Consider the following 21,410-nt stretch of genomic DNA (forward strand, 5'->3'; position numbering starts at 1 on the left):
CCGATCCACGGAGCGGAGACGACCACCCAAAGCTTGCTGCCTTGGGAGGGGAGACGAAAGGGACACCAAGGGAAGGGGAAGGCGGAAAGAAGAGGGGTGAAGTGATGAGAAAAGGAGGGAGGTGTTTCTCACCTGGCCTCTGAGGCCCTGAGGGATGGGGAGGAGAAGGCCACCCTGAGGAGCAGGGCCAGGAGGGTCCCTGAGGAGAAAGGCGCCCCTGAGGAGCGGGGCACCCCTGAGAAGCGGGGCCAGGAGGGTCCCTGAGGAGAAAGGCGCCCCTGAGGAGCGAGGCCAGGAGGGTCCCTGAGGGGGCGAGGGCAGGGAGGCGCGGGCAGGCCACGGGTGAGTGGAACGCCACGTCCCGCAGCCGCCAGCCCCATCCCGGCCCGAGGAGCCTCCTGCGGAGCTGGCAGCCGCTCCTCGCCTTCCCCAGGAGCCCTACGGCGGGTCAGGGCGGAGCGGCCCTCTCTCATGGTGCCCGGCAGCCCCGGCCCCACGCAGGTGCGGGCGGTGCGGCGTCCTCCCGCCATTCCCCCCGGGGACGGGGTCCCTCCGCCTCCCCGCTTGTCTCCGCCTCCCCCCGCCCCGGCCCTGCGTGGGTCACCCCGGCTCTCCGCCCGGCGCCGGGAGGAAGCCTCTCCCGGGGCGATGCACCTCCCCGCCCCGCAGGCAGAGCCCCTTCTTCCCTTCATCTCATCCCGTCCCGTCCCGTCCCGTCCCGTCCGAGGAGATACCGGGATCTGCCTCCACTCTGCTCCCCTCGGCCCTCCTCCTCTCGCCCTCCCGGCCTCCTCCCTCTCGCCTCCTTTTTCTTTTTTTTTTTCTCTTTTTCCATCCCCTCCCCCGCCTGGGAAGACCTGGCCGCTCCCCCCCGCCCCGTCCTCAGTCGCCGTGGGCGCTGAGCGGCGCGGAGCGGAACGGGGAGCCTGCGCCCCGGGCTCTGCGGCCGCCTTCCCCTCCGTTCCTCCTGCGGGGGTGCCAGGTATGAAAGTAAACCCTTCCCGACGCCGGCCGAGGGGCGGGGAGAGAGACTGCCCCGAGAGACCTGGTCGGGGCAGCGCTGGGTGGGCAGGCTGGGAGCTGGGGATGGGGGCTGAGGGGGTGGCTGCCCCGGGTCGGGGCTGCCCGGGGCCGGGAACAGGGCGGCTCGGGTCCGGGGACCGGGGCAGTCCGAGGTAACGTCCGTAAGGTGATCGGTTTTTTGCGATGTCGTTCTTCCTACACGGGTCGTTTAAAGAAATGATGAAGCTGAGCGATGTCAGTACCTCGGGCTGGGCAGCTGAAGGGTTTCGTATAAAGCTCCTGCCTCTTTAGCCTGGCGGATATATTTTTGATAGGGCTAAAACGTGACACGTTTCTTCGGTCCTTTTTTTTCCCCCAGTTATTATTATTTATTTGAAGCTGGTTTCACAAGACGGCTAAGGGGCATATTTATTGGGCTTTCAGGGGTTTCCCTCTGCGCTGTGTCTTCCGCGGGGAGCAGGCAAGCAGCTTCTTCACCCTTCAAAACAACCTCTCCTTTAATTCTGATTCATCCCCTCAGTATTCGCGCTACCATCCCCGCGCTCTTCTGGAATTGACACTAATTTCATCCAGATTCGTCACTGCTGGAAGCAGATTTATCTTGGAATGGCAAAAAAAGCCGTGCCAAGGTATTTAACTTGCAGGCTCTGGAGAAAGGGAACTCCTTTGGATGAGACGCGGAAAAGCAGAGCCTCCCACGGAAAGCAGGACCAGGGGATGGCTCGAGAGCTGTCGAGTTAAAGCCTTCCCCTCCAAACCCTCGGCTTCTTCCAGGAAAACCCTGGGCTGTAACATGCTAATGCGTTGTAGGAGCGGCCGGCAGAAGCGGAGCGGGCAGTGGAAAAGCGGTCACCCCAGCAAAGCCCCCCCCTCCCGTCCCCGCCGTTCCTCCGGCTGGTTCCCGGCGGGGGATACCGGGGGGCCAGCCCGGGACCCGGGGGATCGCAGGCAGAGGGTTAATTAAGCCGAGGCGGTCGCCGGCTGTCCGGGCGCGCCGCCCCGCGGCCGCGGCGGGGGCGGCCGGGAAAGGGAAAACCCCGTCGGAGGTGAAGCCCCTCTCCCCGTGGCTGTTCATCCCCCCTTTCTTTATTTCCCCCCGCGTGTGGGATTTCAGAAACGAGCTGTCACGCCTGCCGTGTACAATTAGTTCGTCTGATGCCTACTGAAGCTGCTTAAATTTTGTAAGAGCCAGGAGTCACGGTCGGGTTTTCTCCGTAAGTCGGAGGGGAGGACGAAATCTGTGCACCGATATATAGAGTGAGCACACCCGGAGGAGTGAAGGAGGCAGTGGCGGATAAGGTTAGGGTAATGGTTTCTTCCAGGGAGCGTGAGATTTCCAGTATTTGTTCTCTCTTTTGCTTTGTCAGAGCAGAACTGTGAATTCCAACTTTCAGGTCATTTCAAGAATAAGGCCAAAAGCAGTTAAAGGAGCTGGTTAGTGTAGCAGCCTCTAATATTTTATGGTCTGAAAGTTGTGTTTAAAATTATGTAAGCTTAGTTTGAAATGTGCTGCCTTTCCTGCAATAAGAAGGAAACCCCAGAGCAGAGGCTGCAACTGAACAGACCAAGATAAAAAGCTACCAGGTAGCTGGACACAACTTTTCTTCTGCCTGAGCTACACTGACATGCAAATTCACGCTGGGGTAGCCTGAAAAGAAAGATACTCTACTTCTGCTTGACTACAAGCCTACCCCTGAGCATTTGAATTGCATTCTGCTGGAGTAAGATAGGTTATACTCACAAAATATTTGAAGAATATCCTGAAAAGTTAGGACATGGGTAGGTTTTATCCTGTGAATGGAGAAAGATTTGATGTTAGAAGCAGAAAGTGAGAAGAACTGAAAATACTTCTAATTGTATACATACGCCTGGCAGCTGGAATGCCACCAAGCAGGGAATCCTCACTGTTATCAGCTGGGTTTGGAAACTGGAGGAAGGATTTCAACATTTTCATGGAGATGGTGATCTCTCTCTCAGTTTCTAGTTTCCATCTACTTTTGTCTTCTCTGAAGCAATTCATCCTACCATAAAGACAGCTGACTCAAGGCTTCTAATTACGGTAAGCCAACCCAAAATTTGTATGCGAAAGGAGCGAAGGAAAGGACAGGGCAGAGCAGCTTGGGGTTTGGAGGAAGAGTGGAGAACAGCGTGGCAGAAAGTGTGAGTAAGATGTTGAGGGTTTTTTCTTGCATCTAGCTTGTAGCCTTCTCAGGGCCTTTCCTCTGTCCTCTGGAGGCTGTATTTTCTCTGTCCTTCTCTCACCCTGCAAAAGTGCCTTTGCAGCCGTCTACAAATTTCCATCCCCATTGTCTGGCAAGAGGAACCCCTGTGTTCCCCCCTTGCTGGCAACCTGTACTGGGCCATGGCAACCACTGACGTTGCCTATGCTTGAGGTTGGCCTTGCTTAAATGGTAGAGATCGGGTTAGTAAACAGAGCTTAAGTGCATGGGTGTAAATGACAAGCTGCCTAGTAGGACCACTGCTCTGATCTGTAATGAGAATTACCATTTTCATCAAGTTCCTCGGCTTGGACTTCTTCCAGTTCTACTGAAGTGCAGTTAGTTCATTACGAGCAACAAGTGGTTCATTATAAATGATGAAAATCTTGGCTTCCAAGACTGCCTTTGTAAGTAGTGAGCACTTGAGTATAGTATTTCAAATGGGAGGCTCCAATGCATCTATTGAGGGTTGTGTGTTTTGGTTTTTTTCTTTTTAAAGAGTGGCGGAAGGGAGTCATAGTACTCCACCCATTTGCTTGCAGAAAGTCTCTCTATAAAGTGAAGTTAGTTATGGGTCCAGCTGGGAAGACTTCAGCCACCGCGGTGGAATGACATCAACCCAGGCACCTCTAAGACTTTGTATATGAACTAGCAGTTAGTGAATGAACTTTCCTTAGGTCTCACAAAATTCAGCTACAGAGAAATACCAAATACCCAGACCCTGAGGAAGGGCTAAGAAGGGGAAGAGTATTCGAGGAAAGAACATACAAAAGGCATTCTCGAGCCTGATAGAACAACTGGGTTTCTTAATACCTTGTATCTGTTCAACAGCTGTATTAGGGCAAAGCAAATTAAAAAATTAAAAAATTTCGCATTAATATCGCATTACTTATCATCAAATCATGCTAGTTTGTGACAGGCTGGAAATAAAGAAAAGGAGATGCTTCCTCATACAACATGTAGTTAAGCTGTGGAACTCCTTGATGCAGAACATTGTGGATATAAAATTTTATATGGGTTCAAGGGAAGACTGGGCAACTATGGAAAAGAAACCCACTGAGGTTTCCTCACACTACAGAAACCACCTGTGGTTTAAAGTCCATGAGGTGCAACTGGTTCTAAGCTGAGACTATGAGAGAGAAGGGACATACATGGTTGCCCTATTCTTGGGCTCTACCGCAGGCATCTCATGTGGCCAGTGTCAGAAACAGGATTTTAGGCAAAGTGGACTTTTGGTCAGGCCAGGAAAGCTTACTTACGTTCTCATCATAGTATTTCTTTATTTTGACACCTTATCATTTATCCATACATATGTAAAATTATCATTCCTTGTCAAATTTAGTATTAATTGAGCAATAACCAAAACAATACTTTGAAGGTAACTTTGTATATAAAAGTTAATGTTTAAATATGTGCATTTCTGCTATACCAATAACCTAGACTGGTATGGTCAACTGGTGTCTCTCTGCAAAATCTTGCACCTGGGATGACTCTGCTCTGCTTTCAAGACTTTCAGATATCTTTTAGTATGACTGCATACACCCCAGAGCTTAGGCCTGTGAGTCACTGTAATCTCCAGATGTCTTATGAAAAAGTCCACACATCTCCTCCAAAGCCTGAGTTAGCTACTTTAAAGCCCGGGTGGGTATCTTTATACTGTGTTGTAAAATGTGTTTTACGCATATCCTAGTAAGTAAACTCCACGTCAAAGTTGGCATTCCATGCAGGTGAAGCTGAAAAGCATCAAAAATTATGCTGAAACAAAACCACCCTCTGAATTTGGCATCAGAAACAACAAGCTGTGTTTGAGTTGTAGTGCTTAGTTAGCTAAAAAGTGGTAACTGTTACCTCTTATAGGTAAGAACTGTCTATATGGTGAAGATGCCTCAAAATTATAGGAGTCATTGGCCCATTAAACAGCTTTTAAAGTGATGTTACCACTTCTTTTACCATGTTGCACACATACTTCTCTTTTTTTCATGCTAGATCTTTAGCTAGCTTGTGACCAGGCTGTTTCACTGGATAGCAGTACTCATATTATTGTAAACTAAGCTCAAGAAAAGGAAAGCAGTTATCTTTGCCCTGGCTTACACTTCCATTACAATGTAAACCAGAGAGCTTAACCACATACATACCCTTGAATTGCTTGGCTTTTAAAGTTTAATCATAGGCCCTTTCTTTCTGCACAGCTGAGGTTTCCATGTAATTGGAATGAAGGATATGAGAACAGAGCGCAGCTTTCCCAATGGCAGCAGCCAGTAGTTGGTTAATGCCACTGACATCACTGCTGCCAAAGGAGAAAAATGGTCTTTTCAGTAATGTTTTGAGCTCAGAATCAAGACTTCTGGGTTCAGTTTCTGGCTCTGCCACAGACTTCTAACAATTTTACATTCTTTCTGCATGTTTCCCAACTACAGATGGGAATAATACTGCTTTTCGTCTTTCCCATTTAAAGTATTAGCTCTTTGTGTGGTGCATCACCCCATCTAGGTGGGGCTTTCCACATGTGACCATAAGGCACAGACAGCACAGTTCCTGCAGCCGTTGTGGGATCCTGTAGGAAAAAAGCATGTGATGAGTCAGCAGACTTGTCCCTCCTACTTGGCCAGGCTTTCTTGCCTGTATATAACCAGAAGTCTCCTCTAGACCAGCAAACTTCTACTTTCCTCAATCATCTGTCCCTTCCAACCATGGATTTTGAAATTCTCTGACATCCTGAGAGAGATACAGATAGCCATGCATAGGAAGTGAATGAGGTTTCGGTGGCCACAGCACACAGGGAGATACAATGGAGGATCTGCAGGAGACCCATGCCTGTCAGAGCAGCGGAAGCTGAGAACATTTAAAATGGGACTCGCTACCTTGTTTGGGTACCTAAATTGCTCCATTTGTCACATCCAGACAACATAAACTTTGAAAGGGGGAAAGCAGGTCTTTCTAAGTTGGTTCCTTGGGAGAGCAGTTAGCAAAATGCCATTCTCCATAGCAGGCAGACTCACAGGTCTCAGCTGGGTGGGTAATGCAGAACCATTGGTGACTTTTAGGTCACTTAAAGTTGCCACTTTTGGGGCATTACATGCAAGATCACAACTGGTCTGTTTTCCTAAGTGTTCCTAAGTCTCTTGAGTGTAGTCTGTCCGTCCAGCTGCCTGGATTCCAACTTCTGAATGTGATTTTTGAATACATTGGTAGTTTTCAGCCATGTTCTACCTACAACCAGTAGCTATAGAGGAAAGAAGCAGAAGCATAAAACGTAATTGCATTCCTACGGCACAAATGAAAACAGGGCACTGTACAGAGTGGAATGACTCCAACTACTGCCACACTGAGGGAAAAGCAGGTAAAACTCAGCTGTTTCCGCCTTCACTGATGTCACTGCTAATATTGCATGACTGTACGTTGAAGATACTAAGATAATTGTGTATATTTCCAATGCGTATTTTCAAATCTCTCTTTCTTGTTTTAGAAAACAATAGATAAAATGGAGCACATGTTACTGCTCTTCATATTTTTCATACCTATGTTGGGTCTCACTAATGGAACAGAAACTGAAGAAGATTTTACTTGGCACTTAAAGAAGATCCCCCAGATTGTGAGTGAAAGAACTTTCTCCCTTGACCGCCCTAAATTTGAAGCAAAAACCAAATTAGAGCTGAACAGTGTATGTGGAATTGAATGTCAAAGAAAATTGCCAGTACCAAGCCTGTCTGACTTGAAGGACCTCTTATCCTATGAGACCATTTTTGAAAATGGCACACGGACCCTGACTGAAGTGAATGTCCTCGGACTAGTGCTTGACCCAGCTGGAAACACAACAACACGAAGGTCTTTGAGAAAGAAGAGGCAGATATATGGAACAGACAGTAGGTTCAGCATCTGTGACAAGCGGTTTATGACCAACTTTCCATTCAACACAGCTGTGAAGATCTCCACCGGCTGCAGTGGCATTCTCATTTCCCCCAAGCACGTGCTAACAGCTGCCCACTGTCTGCACAACGGCAAGGATTACGTTAAGGGCAGCAAAAGACTGAGGGTGGGCCTGGTGAAGACAAAGTCCAGAGGCAACGGCAGGAAACGCAAAGGCACTAGAAGAAGCAGGAGAGAAGTTTCTGCGGCCCAAGAGGATCCCGACGTTGCCACAGAACTAAGGCGACAATCCAAGGGTGGTGGGAGAAAGCAGAGGAGATCTGGGAGGAAGCAGGGGAGCTCAGATGGCATGCCCTCCTTCCAGTGGACGAGGGTGAAGAGTACCCACATCCCAAAAGGCTGGTTTAAGGGTGTCTCTGGGGATATTGCCCTGGATTATGATTATGCTGTTCTTGAGCTCAAGCGTCCCCACAAAAGGAAATACATGGAGCTGGGAATCAGCCCAACAATCAAAATGATGCCTGGGAGCATGATCCACTTCTCGGGTTTTGACAATGATCGATCTGGGCAGCTGGTCTATAGATTTTGTAGCATTTCTGATGAATCCAATGATCTCTTTTATCAGTACTGTGATGCTGAGCGCGGCTCCACTGGATCTGGTGTCTATCTCCGTCTTAAGGAGCCAAACAAAAAGAAGTGGAAACGCAAGATCATCGCTGTTTACTCAGGCCATCAGTGGGTGCATGTCAATGGTGAACAGCAGGATTACAATGTAGCAGTAAGAATTACTCCTCTCAAATATGCCCAGATTTGCTTCTGGATACATGGGAATGATGAGAATTGCACACGAGGCTGAAGAGAACTGAACGTGACTCGCTTAGCACCCGTATTACCATAGAGTGAAAGATTGCTGCAGCAGTTGCTGGAAGAACATCACTCCACATCAGGATGTTTTTGAACTCAAAGCTCACAAGTAATGTTATGGTGACTTGAGAAATGCTGAATTGCTGGGGGATGGGTAGAATTGTCAAACAGAATATTTCTAATTGTAATCAACCCTAGATATGCACTTAAAATCCCAAACTATATTTATGTTTGCAATTGTGATAAATTCAAATAATTCACATCAGAAAAAAATGGCTACACCTGGTTGTCATTTTTTTCCAAGGGAAGGATTGAAATGTCTCAAGCTGGTATTATTAAACAATATCTATTTTTCCAATGGATTTGCTTTTCTCAGGGTTCTGTTCCAATTCTTCAAATGCAAGTTGTGCATGCAGCACATTACTGTGTGTACAGAATGATCCAGAGAACTGCACGAGACCAAGACATTATTTAGGCATTCTCTAAAGACCACAGCTCCATGTTGAGAAGCAGCAGTCTAGTTCATGCTTGTTAGTTTGGAAAACTTCCTCCTCTGGTTGCTGCAGGAACAATTCCATGGAAATCCCAAATTTCTGTAGCTGAGGGTTAGACTTTAAAGACAAGTTTCACCTCATTGCTCAATAAAAACAGTAAAAAGAAATCAATGAACATAGAAGTTCCCATGTTTGGAAGAAGAAACATCAGGACTTAACTGAATGCTTTTAAATCTTCTTTGAGAAGCTACAGAAGCCTTAAACACATGCATTTGCATTCCAATTAGTATTTGGTGAGCTGTAGGTTTAGTTTCTAGTCAAACGTTTAGCTTTACAATTGGGAGAAGTCACTGACTTCTGAAGTGGCTATTTGACAATCATTTAGAGCTTCACAGATGATGATAGATTTTTTGGGTGCTAACCATTTTTGCAGTTTTTATGAATTACTTTTATACGAGTTCAGCTTCATAGGTAGGATAGTATGTATTAGATTGGGAGCTGGAAAGCAATATTTTAGTTTGGCTTTATATGGTTTTGCAAAATGGGTAGTTCTAATCATGTTATATTCAGACTCCACCTCAACATGAGTTAAAAGGTTAAACTAAAAATTTCTCCCAACTAAATTATATCACCTTCTGAATGGTAGAAGAACTATCCTGTACATTATAACAGATATCCTGCTAGGTAGCAGCAGTAGTTAGCAAATAATTTGATTCAATATGTTTGCTGAACCATATGTTTAATGAAAACATTAAACATATTATATTTAAAGGTGTGACTTTTACACACCTTTAAACACAAATCACCTTTTTAAAAATTGTTGTTGTTTGCTACACAAGTCTATATCTTTTATTTTATATCACAATTTTGAAGCACACAGGATTGTTATGGTGCTATGTTAATCTAATAACATAAAATGATACTGTGTATTTCCAATGATATCCTTTGAGTTTCAATATTTTTAAGATTATTCACCACCATAATATTTCATTTTTTTGATCATAAGTTTATGCTGATGAAAATCCATTTTCTTCCTATCCAGAAGAAAAAAATATAACAAGATTTAAAAATACTATTTGTTTATTGGTATCTTTAAAAATATGCTTGTAATATCTTTTGATGAAATAAGATCATTTTTAATAACCCACTTTTTTGTAGGTGATTGAAAGTATAAAACCTGACACTTTGAATGTGCGGGCAACTTTCTTTGTCAAGGTATTGCCAAAGCATAAAAATTTAAGACTTGCTTCCATACCATAACTCTAGCAATATTTCTTTAATTGGAAGAGATCTCACTTTAAAAGAAACTAGTTCTTTTAATGTCAGCCTTTCCAGGGAACACTTAACCTTTCTTTTTTTATTTTATTTTGTGTGATTGTTTGCAGAAAACTAATAATAATAATTTTTAAAGTTTAGAAATTAATATCTAAGATGTTAAGGTTAATTATTTTTTATTGTTGTTAACATCTCTATTAATACATATGGCTTCGCTGACAGTAATTTAAAATCACCTCAGTCCAATATTTAATACTCTTGCTCTATGCAATGGGCCTACCATATTCTTCAGTTGGCTCTGTAATGTTTTTCTTAAGTGCCTTTTTCCATAGTAATTGTGACAAATAAGGTACCACATCATTAATCTAATGCAAGTCAAATTAGGTCCATGGGTTTTGTTACAGTTATTCTCATTGTTGATTTGGGTCCAAAACTGATCAAGATAAGGTGGCTTAGTAAATTCCTTGTTTTGGTGAGTCTTATTTAGATGTACTCCTTAGGAGCAGAAATATAAATTATTTCTTTTTTAGTTTGGGAATCAGGGACAAGGTAAGAATGAAAAATGTTAATGTCAGCTTTCAAATGGTCTTGTTATAATAATCATCTGCTATAAATACCTCAGCCACGACCTGAAGTTTTCATACCAGGCTGATAACAAATGTTTATCCTCAGAGGATAATCATTAGATGCACAGTGCCTCATTTTATGGTACTAAGAGATTAAAGAGGCTGGCCCGAGTGACATAAAAATTAATCAAATCTCTATATATATATTCAAGCCTCTGTGTCTGAGTGCACATGCACAAACAGATGCAAATATACAGGCTTGCAGAACATGTGCCATTTTGACTGGGTCAGCGCCTTCAGGCAAGGGAACGCAGGCACAAGAAGTCATGGACAAAATGTTATTCCTGTTATATGTGCATGTTGGGCAACATTTCAGTCTGCCACTTTGCCTAATAGGGAAGGAAATGCTTTATGTAGGCATTGTGACTGCTTACTACAGGGACTTCTGAAATAGTTCATAAATGGAGTATTTACACACAACCCCAGGAGGTCAATGTCCCACATAGAGCTCTTGGTACCAGCCACTGCAAATGGGACAAGAATTTCTGAGCTGTGATCATCTCAGATTTCCTTAAAAAAACTGCAGTTAGTATCTAGTTATCAATAAGAAAATATGAGGAGGGGGTGTTCTTAGTAGATCAGATCTGCTGTTGTCTAGGACACCAGCATCAAGGCTGGGTTCCCAGCCCAGAAGGGGACAGAGTCCTTGTGATGTTTCCCCAAAGGATTTTTCCATCTTTCACGTACCGGGCTGTACATTACTTGTTTTCATCAGTACTAATGCTTTTCCATAAGAGTTGCTATAGTATATCTTTTTCTTCAACTGTATCCTGGCTTTAGGAAAAAGCAAACTCAGTCAAATCCCTTTTCTTCTAGGAGGTTACTGGCAATTTGTAAAGTTAACAGGTTTTTCCCGGGCCAAAGATAAACCTCATATACAAACTGTTAACACACCCAGACCAGCTTCTGCAAGGCATTTGTGCATGTGTTTAATCTGGGGCTCTGAGACATATGATGGAAGTCAAGGAGATTATCTGCAACGTGAAAAATTAAGTTTAAGTTTGTATTACCTTAACAAAAGAAAACCACAATGCCAGGTAGCAAAATTATTTCTGTTATATGAGGTATAGAGTACCCGATGCTTTAAAAATTGCTTAAAGAAGCCCCTTGACTCAGTTTATAATTTACCATCTAAATTGTGCAGATTTATGAGCCTGTATGGAGTATGAATCAGCACAGAATATGGCTTAAGTAAAAAAATAATTCATCTACATGTGGAGGAGAGAAGCAGCTGTGGAGTTCCTCCTATTCTGCTGAGAAGGGATGACCTGGCAGCAAACAGCAATTAATACAGAAAGAGAGAGCAAGAGAAGTAGATGGTACAGAAGACCATGAAGACGGAGGTGGTATGCGAGGGATAAAGAAAGTGTGAAAAGTAACAGATGAAATGGCTGCGAGGTAGCAGGGGGACCTATTGTAAGAAAGAGTAGGCAGCTGGTAAAGGCATAACAGTATAAATTAAGCTGTAAAAATCGCAAGTTTCATGAACAATCCCCTTTTGCTGTTAAAGATGAGACTGTTCTTCCCAGCCAACAGTACCAAGGAAAGGGCTGTGAGAGGGCTCAGGTTCTGGCAGGGACCACTAGCAGGCAGGGGCTTTTGACCCTGAGCTACAATCCCTGCCCAAAGTTGCAGGGATTACGCCTGTGCTTGTGTAGGGTCCTTGGGAAGCAACAGATCCATGTCCTGGCCAAAAGGCGCGGCAGCATGAACTTCCCAGCACACTGGGTCACCAAGAGCGTAGTAACTAAAGGCAGTTTCTTTCACTTGAAAGTTTCTCAAACCTTAAATTTTGTTGGGATTACTGTAAAGGCTGTTCCCCATTGGAAAAAAAAACCCAACACAAAACAAAACACAAAAAAACAAAAACCCAAAAAACCACAAAAGAACCAAACAAAAAAACCCCAACAACAACAAAAAAAATCTAAGATTTGAAGCATTTAAATGCCATCTCCATTTTTTGCATGTACCTACAAATTCTAGCCAATAAATTTTTCAAATACCTTCTGTTTGTGTTTGGTATCTTTGTAGAAATTTAATCAACTGCTTCTAATTTTAAAGCACAGACTATTGCAGATACTTCCATCTACAAATTCCTGGATTAAAGAATGAATAGGGAAAAAAATGCAATATGGTTAAATTGAAAGCTTAAAATTGCACACTAATCTCAAAGGATTTGAAAGTATATTTGAGACTATGTTCCACCAGCCTTTTTCTCCAAGTGTGAGATAGTATTTAGGTTAAAGACCTCCAGAGATAGCTTTGATGATTCTTTAATGTTCTTAACTTTTTAAAGACTGACAACAAACTTCAAAAAATGTGTTTTTATAATCTTTTTAACTGCACAACTTGACAACTCATTTGGGAAAAGAAGTGCAAACCTTTGCTATATTAAGATATTATACAATGCACATACTATGTCAATAAATATTTTCTATTGTTTTTCTTTTCCTCTGTCATGATGTAGTTTGTTAGCTATGGTGGTGTTACACAAACTCCATTCTGTAAATGTTTGTAATAGGTTATCAGTGAATCATCTGGGACATGGTCTTACAAGATATTAATGTCTCTTTAAATTTGTTCTGGGAAAAAAAACTCCCTGTCTATTCCTGTCTTCAAGATAATTACTCCATGAGTAAATGTGATGAGTAAAAAAAAATTGGTTCAGCAAGGAAATGACTCACAGACTATGCCACAACTTATTAATTCTGAAATAAGTAATTAGTTCTGTTTCTGCTATTAGCTATTTTATTTTCTACCCCAGAGAGCTGTTGAACCAGGCCAAATTCAAAGTGCATAAGACATTATAATCTCAGTTCTCAGCTTAACTCTATGCCCTTGCAACTGGTGCTGATTTGGTCACTGACAGTAAAAGGAGAGATTTTTTGGCAAGGATGAGAGCTGCTGGAAATATTTAATGGGAAGTTTAGAAATGATTACAGCAGTGATTAACAGTGTGTCTAATACAAGAAATATTTAACAGGGGTCTGGCAAGGGCTTCCCTGCCAGCTCTGGTGGTCCTTACATGGGGGAGGAGTAAGGGCCATAGGGGGATAAATAGGATCGACATCTTTGTTACCTGGACCAAAGTCCATTTGGGGCTGGTAACAGGATCTAAATCTTTTCATTGCCAGAGTCTACTTTTTGCCACCTTCTGGGAGAATGTCTTTGTGCCCAAGAAGTGTTTCTCTGCCCCTCTCCAGGGAATACAACAGAGACCCATGGGTGACAGCTGTCTCCTCTGCAGGCCACTGCCAAACCACTGGCAGGGATGTGGTTGCTCCGATGCAAGATACATTTCAAGATGTGCTGTGGGTCTCACATTCCCATGGGCCCTGGGGGGCTTGAACTGGCATCCTATCCAAACAACTATTCAGCCCTAAAAGGTTCTGATACAGCCCAGTTCCTTGTGCAGGTATTTGCCTGTCATACTTCCAGTTGCCATCGTCTTTAATAAATGCTCAAAAGGCCTTCACCAAATAACAGCATCTCAAATCCACTGAAGAAGCGTCTTCTTATGCCGGTTATTATGCAGGTATTCCTGATGAACTGTTCATTCCTCCTACTTAGAATACGTCTCTAAGCCTTGATAATGGCTGTTATTCAGCTGTTATTGCTAAGAAAAAAGATCAGATATACTGGAGAAGCTACACAAATATTTTACAAAGATTATGCCTCTTGGCAATTATGCATGCACCACAGTTATTGCAGTTGCTATGGCTCTACTTCTTTTCCATGTGAAAGAGCTTGAAAACATTGGATGAAACTAAGTTGGGCTGGTTTTCAGACAAATTACTCAGCTGCCCTTTGGCTGCAGTTGCAGCATTCTACCCCCCCCAGTTTAATTTCCAACTTTATGGATTAAATGCTGGTTTCAGCTTTGCTTAATTAAAGGCGAAAGCAGCCAGGAGACAGCACACCGCAAAGGACCCTTTCTGGCTGTACCTCTCTGTGGGCATTTTGAAGCAGGGCAGGCCCCAGAGGGAGTAGAGGACAAGAGAAAGCAAAGGTGAAGACAGTGATCGACAGCAAAAAAAGCACAGTGCCTTACTGAAGGGAAGAAAACATGATTTCTATTTTTCCTACAGAGAAAGGCAATTCTAGTTTTTACATTCCTTTGCCTTCTCTTGAATGATTAACTCATCAACTAAATATTGTTGGCTCCTGTACAAGAGCAAACCAACCTGCCCAGTGGTGGGGATACAACGTGCCCTCGAATGCCAGCAGGGGCTTCCCCTCCCCAACACAGAAAAAAGAGAATGCTAAGTTACCCCAAAGGGGATTTACTAGTAATACAAAGGAAAAAAAACTAAATTGAAACATAATCTCTGAGACAAGCATCATATTTTTATTTAAGTAAAACAGAGATATTTTAAAAAATATGAATGCAAAAAGGCAAGGGAGACTTTATAGATAGGTGTGGCATATGGGTTTTTCTGACACACTCGTCTGTACAGGACGTGGATGTGTTCCAGAGCTGCGGTGAGTTACACGGCGAAAGAACAGCCAGTTGCTGGTTGTCTATCCCACCATTCCCACAGAGGGGCAGGGATTTATTGCACTACCAAACTCTTGCTGCTTATTGTCCGTTTGGGCTCAGACCTGGTCTTCTTAAATGGTGGACATGAAGGGAGGCTTCCAGGCACAGGGCCACTGACGTTTTAGGCTTTTATACATTTTGTTTGTATCCATGGAGGATGTATGAAGTCATTTTTAGTAATGGTGGGTTGAAACAGTAAGCTCCAGTAACCAAACAAACACCGCATCGCATTCTTCTCTCATTTACAATGGTGAACCTCAGAGGGAAATTTGACCCACCACATATTATATGTATTTACTTGTTATAGAGCATTATACACTAGGCATTTATGATCTGTAAAAAGGTTTATTTTTTTTAGAAAGATATAAAAAGGAAGCAACACTCAAAAGGGAAAGTAGCTTTGACAGGTTTCAATTTAGATATGATACTTTATTGCTTGTAAATTAACCTGTTACAACAGTGATCTGTGATCAAGCAATGCTGCTTATACGACTGACATGCTTGAGTCCTTCACTTCTTGCTTATTGATTTTTTTCCTCACCTTTTGGGACTAAATAAAATCAGGCATCTGTGCAATGACCAACGTCAGGTTAGTTTTCTGTCCATATTGTGAAAACAGTGTCTACAAGCTTAAAAAAATAATAATACAGCTGCCACTAGTGGTATTTTATTACCTTTAAACTGATAGAGAATTGTCTTTATGGGGTTATGACTTTGAAAACAGTTTTTGCTCGGTTATTCTGATGTATAAATCCATAGTACACCACATGCACACACACAAGGAGGGGCAGCTTTAAACTCATCTTCAGCTTGAAGGCTCCATAGAGATTGCATTAACTTTCTCCAGCTACAAGCATAAAAGAAATGCCATACAATATTTGTATATTGCGTCTCAGTTCAGCCTTCACCTTTGCATCCTTCACATTAATGACATCAACTTTGCCCCCGCTGTACGCACTACCCATTTATCATTAGGCTGGTGAAGCACCTTTTCTTGATTTTTTTTTTTTTTTTTTGCATATTGGAAAGTTTATGTACAGGCCACTTCTGAACTTGCTGATGTGCTTTTTTCACCTTAATCCTATCCCTAGGAATTGTTTTTCATGCCTTTTTGACCCTTATCTTACAGCAACTATTTTTGTAGTGGGGAAAAGTCCTGGCTCTCCACGCTCCAGTAATGTATGGACTTGCTGCTGCTGCTGCTCCCCACCAGGACAGCTGGGAAACATGTGCCTCAGTCCTACAAGCAACAAACTTCATCAGTTCCCTGGTTAACTTCTGGGTGCTGCTTCAGACTGCTTTCCTTAGGCTCCAAACAGCTTTTACATCAGGCATGCACACAGCTGAGGGACGAAGGTGGCTGGGGAACCCGTCCCCTGCCCCGCTGCAGAGACCTTGGAGGAAATGCAGCAGGGAGAGGCCCAGAACCCCTCGTCCCAATATGCCCGTCACTGATGTACAGGCTCAGGTGTCCCTTGTCCTGCAAACCTCGTGCCGTGCCTCTCCCACCACCCCATCCCACCCCATCCCATCCCAAACTCCCTCCAGAAAAGGAAGGTCCTCGACTGAGCCGGACAGTGCCAGCCAGGGCCCCAGCCAGGAGCTGCAGTGGTGGGGGGTCTCCCTGCAGGGCTCACCCTGGCCCCCCTTGCTCCAGCCTCTCCTTCAGCACCTCGGTTGACCAGAGCGTCTTCACAGTCCCACTGTGCCCGCGCTTCCTTGAGGTCCTGCCCTTCACAGCGGAGCTACGGTCTCTCTCTGTACTTCAGCTATTTTTAATGTGCTGTTTGCAACTTCATCTCATGCCTCCCTGCCCGTCTTGGGTTCTCTCTGTTGCTAATTCCACCTTTTAATTTTTTTAATTGTGCCTGCTTTGGGTTTTCACCTCATTTCCTACTTAAACACCAAACATCTAAAATTAAATTAAATAAATAATGCCTGACCACTGGTGCTATACAGTGAGGAATTTGGCTTTCTGTCCAAGAGAAACCACTTCAAAGCGCTATCAAGGTAACAGCTGCAAACAGAGAACTAAAGGCACAATCACTGCGAGCAAACCAGCTCCAAAACAACGCATCAAATCTGGAGCCAGCCTTGGGAAATGCTTTCATAAGCTCTGAGTCAACGTGAACGCAGGCTGCCAGCTGAAGTAGCGATCTTGTGATGTCCCTTACAAAACAGCTCCGGGCTGCCCTGACAGCTCCTCCTGCCGTGGATGCTGACTGAGGGAGAGGTCACAGGCTCTGGACCCCAGCAGAAAGCATGGGCTTTAATCTCCTAGACACATCCTACTCTCCAGGGGAAGCTTTATTTAATTGCACTGCTTTAACTGACTGCAAAAATAACAATAATTTGATGCTATTAATCAGATTATACTAACTGGGCTGTAAACGGCTCCCATAGCCTTGCAAGATCCACTGGAATAACAGTTTCAAGCAAAAAGCGAATAATCCCCGGCAGGGAGATGTGCCTGTGTGGGAGCCACATCTGCTCAGCACCTGGAGAAATTCGGCAGGGACTTTCTCAGTAGCCGGCTGCGGGTGAGGTTTATCACATCAGTTATTTAAGCCTGCTGCCAAGGTAATGTCTCGTTGCAGCAGCACAGCCTTCTAGGGCTAATCCAAGGACTAAGCCTGGAAAAGCAAAGCTATAGGTGTTGCAGACAGGTCTTATCTGCAGCACCTCTTTATGTACCATTTGTGAAAATCACAACTGTATGGAAGGGGTAAAACCTTCATATGGCAGTACGTACAGTGAGGAAGTGAGGAACACCTGCCTTTTTCGCCCCTCAGTACCATTAAACAACATAAATTTAAAACACTGTAAATATTGCAAAGAACTTAGGAAACTCCATGCTTTGTTATATCCCTGTACCAGCCCTTTTTTTTAACATGCACGGTGGAGCCAGGGCTGTAAGCACAGCCTGTTTGCCGAACCCATGCTGGCCTCATGTGCTTGTCTCTTGCCACATCAGCCAGAGCCCGCATGCAGAGCCAAAGTTACACGGTCCTGGGACAGAGGGGTGCAGCCACGTACTTTTCCAGGCCACAGCACAGCTTTTTTTTTTTTTTTTATTTGGCAAAGGCTGAGCTTCAAGGCAAGTATTTTTAGACATACAAAAAGTCACATTTCTAGAACTAGAAGCTGGCTCCCTCCTCCGAATTTGAAAGCAAACTTTTTGTAAGTTTTTAGGCTTGCCTGGCAACATCACTGTGGAACCAAGTATATCCTGGTAGAAACATGATAAAGATACAGCTCAGAGACAGAAGACTGGTGGGAAACCAGGTTACCTATGAAGCAGATAATTGCTAAAATAACTGCAAGATTCCCAACCATTCTTAAAAAGAAGACTTGATATGAATTTTTTTTCTACTACCTATTGACTAAGTGCATGGAAAGAAAATTTTCAAGCAATTAGGGTTTTTTAAGGAGTTTGTTTTGTTTTTACTTTAGTGGGATGCCAACGTAATTCTCCTCTCAGCAGGGTTTTTTTAGGCAGCTCCACCAATTACAGAATTAGGGGTTCAGCAGGTAGTGCTACGTGCCCTGGGGCAATCCAAAGGCAGCAGGTCCTGTTGGTGATGATGATCAACCTTGTACCAATGAAAGAGTCTTTTGGCGGATATCGAAACAACATCCAGGCATTATGGCTATTAAAACCCACAAAACTTTTCCATGAGAGCAGAGCAGTTCAGACCTGTGTCATGGCCAGATTACAGCTGGTAGCTGTATTCTGCCTCTCCATATTGCCCTTTACACATTCACAGCATATGAATGCAGTGCAGCTGGCATGGAAAAGAAACCTGTGCACTGGATCTGTTAATGCTACCACCATCCTTATTTGAGATGCACCTAAACCCCTCCCTTCTGCTATTTCCAGCTACCTGCATGATTACATTCATTAGGAGATTCCCCCAGATAGGCACATTCATCACCCTGCAAGCAAGGACCCTGCTGCTGACCCCCAACTGCACAGCAGGGCATCTCATACCAAATGCGCTGCTCCATATGATTTGTATCAGGGGCAACCTCAAGCTTGCAAGCCAGAGATGCTGCCAATATACCGGCACTACTCTGGAAAAAACCAGGGTTATCAAATGTCATGGTTTAACCCCAGCTGGCAACTAAGCCCCACACAGCCACTCGCTCACTATCCCCCGGTGGGATGGGAGAGAGAATCAGAAGGGTAAAAGTGAGAAAACTCATGGGTTGAGATAAAGATGGTTTAATAGGTAAAGGAAAAGCCGTGTGTGCAAGCAAAGCAAACCAAGGACTCGATTCCCCACTTCCCATGGGCAGGCAGGCGTTCAGCCATCTCCAGGACAGCAGGGCTCCATCACGCCTAACGGCGACTTGGGAAGGCAAATATCATCACTCTGAATGTCTCCCCCTTCCTCCTTCCCCCAGCTCTATATGCTGATCATGACATCCTATGGTCTGGAATATCCCTGGGTCAGTCGGGGTCGGCTGTCCTGGCTGTGTCCCCTCCAACTCCTTGTGCCCCCCCAGCCTCCTCGCTGGTGGGGTGGGGTGAGGAGCAGAACAGCCCTTGGCTCTGGGTAAGCACTGCTCAGCAGGGACCAAAACAGCCCTGGGTTATCAACACTGTTTTCAGCACAAATCCAAAACTCAGCCCCATACCAGCTACTATGAAGAAAATTAACTGTATCCCAGCCAAAATCAGCACAGTAAAGTATTTTATGTTTTCCAGCCTGTACACAGCAGCTTTGTTACAAAGAATGTGCAGTTGAAGATTTCAGAGTCCCCACTGAAAATTAGATACCAAGTGTATCACATATATGTATACCTATATGTGGTACATCAGTGAATACACTATATGTATATATAACTATGTACAATACATACATGGTAGTGTGATTGTAAATGGGATACTCATGCAGTATCTGAAGAGGAGCTAGTGATGCTGTCACAGTGTCTGAGACCCTAATCTTGTGCCCACACACTGCACTGTTTCTTCCCTCACCTCGTCCATCACCCACCAGAGACTTGCAGATACTTCTTTTTTCTGTCTCTCCTGCCAGGTATGTGGGAGAAATGGAGTTTGAGGATCCTGCAGTCAAAGGGCTGAGGGAGGACAGACAGCCCCATCTCCTACAGAGCCGCTCTGCCCTGCCCTCTTTGCCATCTGCTGAATTCTCCCAGGACAACTCCCCATGCACAAAGAGATCCAAGCAGCTGAAAAGCAGGGTGCGGAGAGACATTCAGCCCACAGCCTCCCTCCTCCTCCCCAGATTTCTTCCCTTGCTGAAAAGATTTAGCAGTGTGCTGAGTCTTATTAATGTCACAAAGAGCCAAACCGTAATGCTCAATACTGAAATTCTCTAAACTGACAAATCTCTTCCTTTTAAAAATTATTTCCCTTTTAAATTTTTATTCCTGTTTTTCCTCTATTTCCCCAAATGTCTACACACTACGCACAAACTTGCAGTTGCTTAAGCCACAGCTCTTCAGGAAAGGCTTTAAGAGCACGGAGGAGCGTAGGCTGACCACGGCTCAACAGTGCGATCCCACTGGGGAAAGCACAGATGCCACGCTTGGATCTGTAACTGGGCGCCTGGCTCACAAGCCCTGGGACATGGTATTTTTGTTACACACAGCACAGGCGTGCCTTCACTCCTCTGCTGTGCCCCATTTTGGATGCTGCACTTCATGGGAGGCGTGGACCAGTTGAAGAGAGTGCAGAGAATACCAAGATTGATCAGATATCTAGAAAATTTGACTGGCAAGGAAAGATTGAAGACAGAGAGCATAAGACAGAAGAATGACCGTGGTAACTGTCCAAATATCATCTTTGCTGCTGCAAAGAACAAAGGGAGTATCCCCATGGGCAGAAGAAATGACAGTTCAATACACAGCAAAGAGGGATCAGGTAATAACAGTAACAGCAGCTTTCTCAGGGTGAAAGTGGTGATGTCCTGCAGTGGTGTTTGGAAAGGCTGTGGTACGATGGAGGTCTTTTAGAAAAATCTGTTGGGAATTATACAATTTTGACTTTAGAGCAGAGGAATAGAGTAGATGGCTCTCTATTTTCTGTGATTTCCATCTTAGGATCCTGTCCACCAGTCTTAAAGTGAAAACTTCACCTGCTCTGAATGCATTGCCTTTGCAGTGGAGTGCAGCTAGCTGTGTTGGTCTTATTTATCTGTAGCAGAGAGCCAACTTTTAAGCGAAACAGCATGCATAGTTGTACAGAACTTTTATATTGGCAATAAAATGTTTTGGCCTAGAGAAAAATACTGTATTTCACACAAGAGTCTGTTCCAGTACAGCACAGACTGAATCAGCCTAGCTTTCAAGTCTGGCTAGGGGAAAATGATTTCATTTTAGTTGCATCTCTCCTCCATCTCCAACAGATCTATCAAAATACTGGACCTATCAGTTAAAGTTTCCAGCCACGGTAAGTTCAGTCTCAAATGGCAAATCCTGCCTGTGCAAGCTGAACTGTACAACTAGAAAAATAATATTCTGTAAGCCTACCAGC

General features: G+C 44.3%; 1 protein-coding gene across 1 annotated transcript; it reads left to right on the forward strand.

Moving 5' to 3' along the window:
* Positions 1-644: 644 nt before the first annotated feature.
* PRSS35 (serine protease 35) lies at positions 645-12,810 on the forward strand. The gene is made up of 2 exons (XM_069804763.1): positions 645-982; positions 6,709-12,810. The coding sequence occupies exon 2, from the start codon at positions 6,724-6,726 to the stop codon at positions 7,963-7,965; it is 1,242 nt and encodes a 413-aa protein (XP_069660864.1). The 5' UTR covers positions 645-982; positions 6,709-6,723; the 3' UTR covers positions 7,966-12,810.
* Positions 12,811-21,410: the final 8,600 nt, after the last annotated feature.

This window comes from Haliaeetus albicilla, chromosome 17 (assembly GCF_947461875.1).
Source record: "Haliaeetus albicilla chromosome 17, bHalAlb1.1, whole genome shotgun sequence".
Lineage (NCBI taxonomy): Eukaryota > Metazoa > Chordata > Aves > Accipitriformes > Accipitridae > Haliaeetus > Haliaeetus albicilla.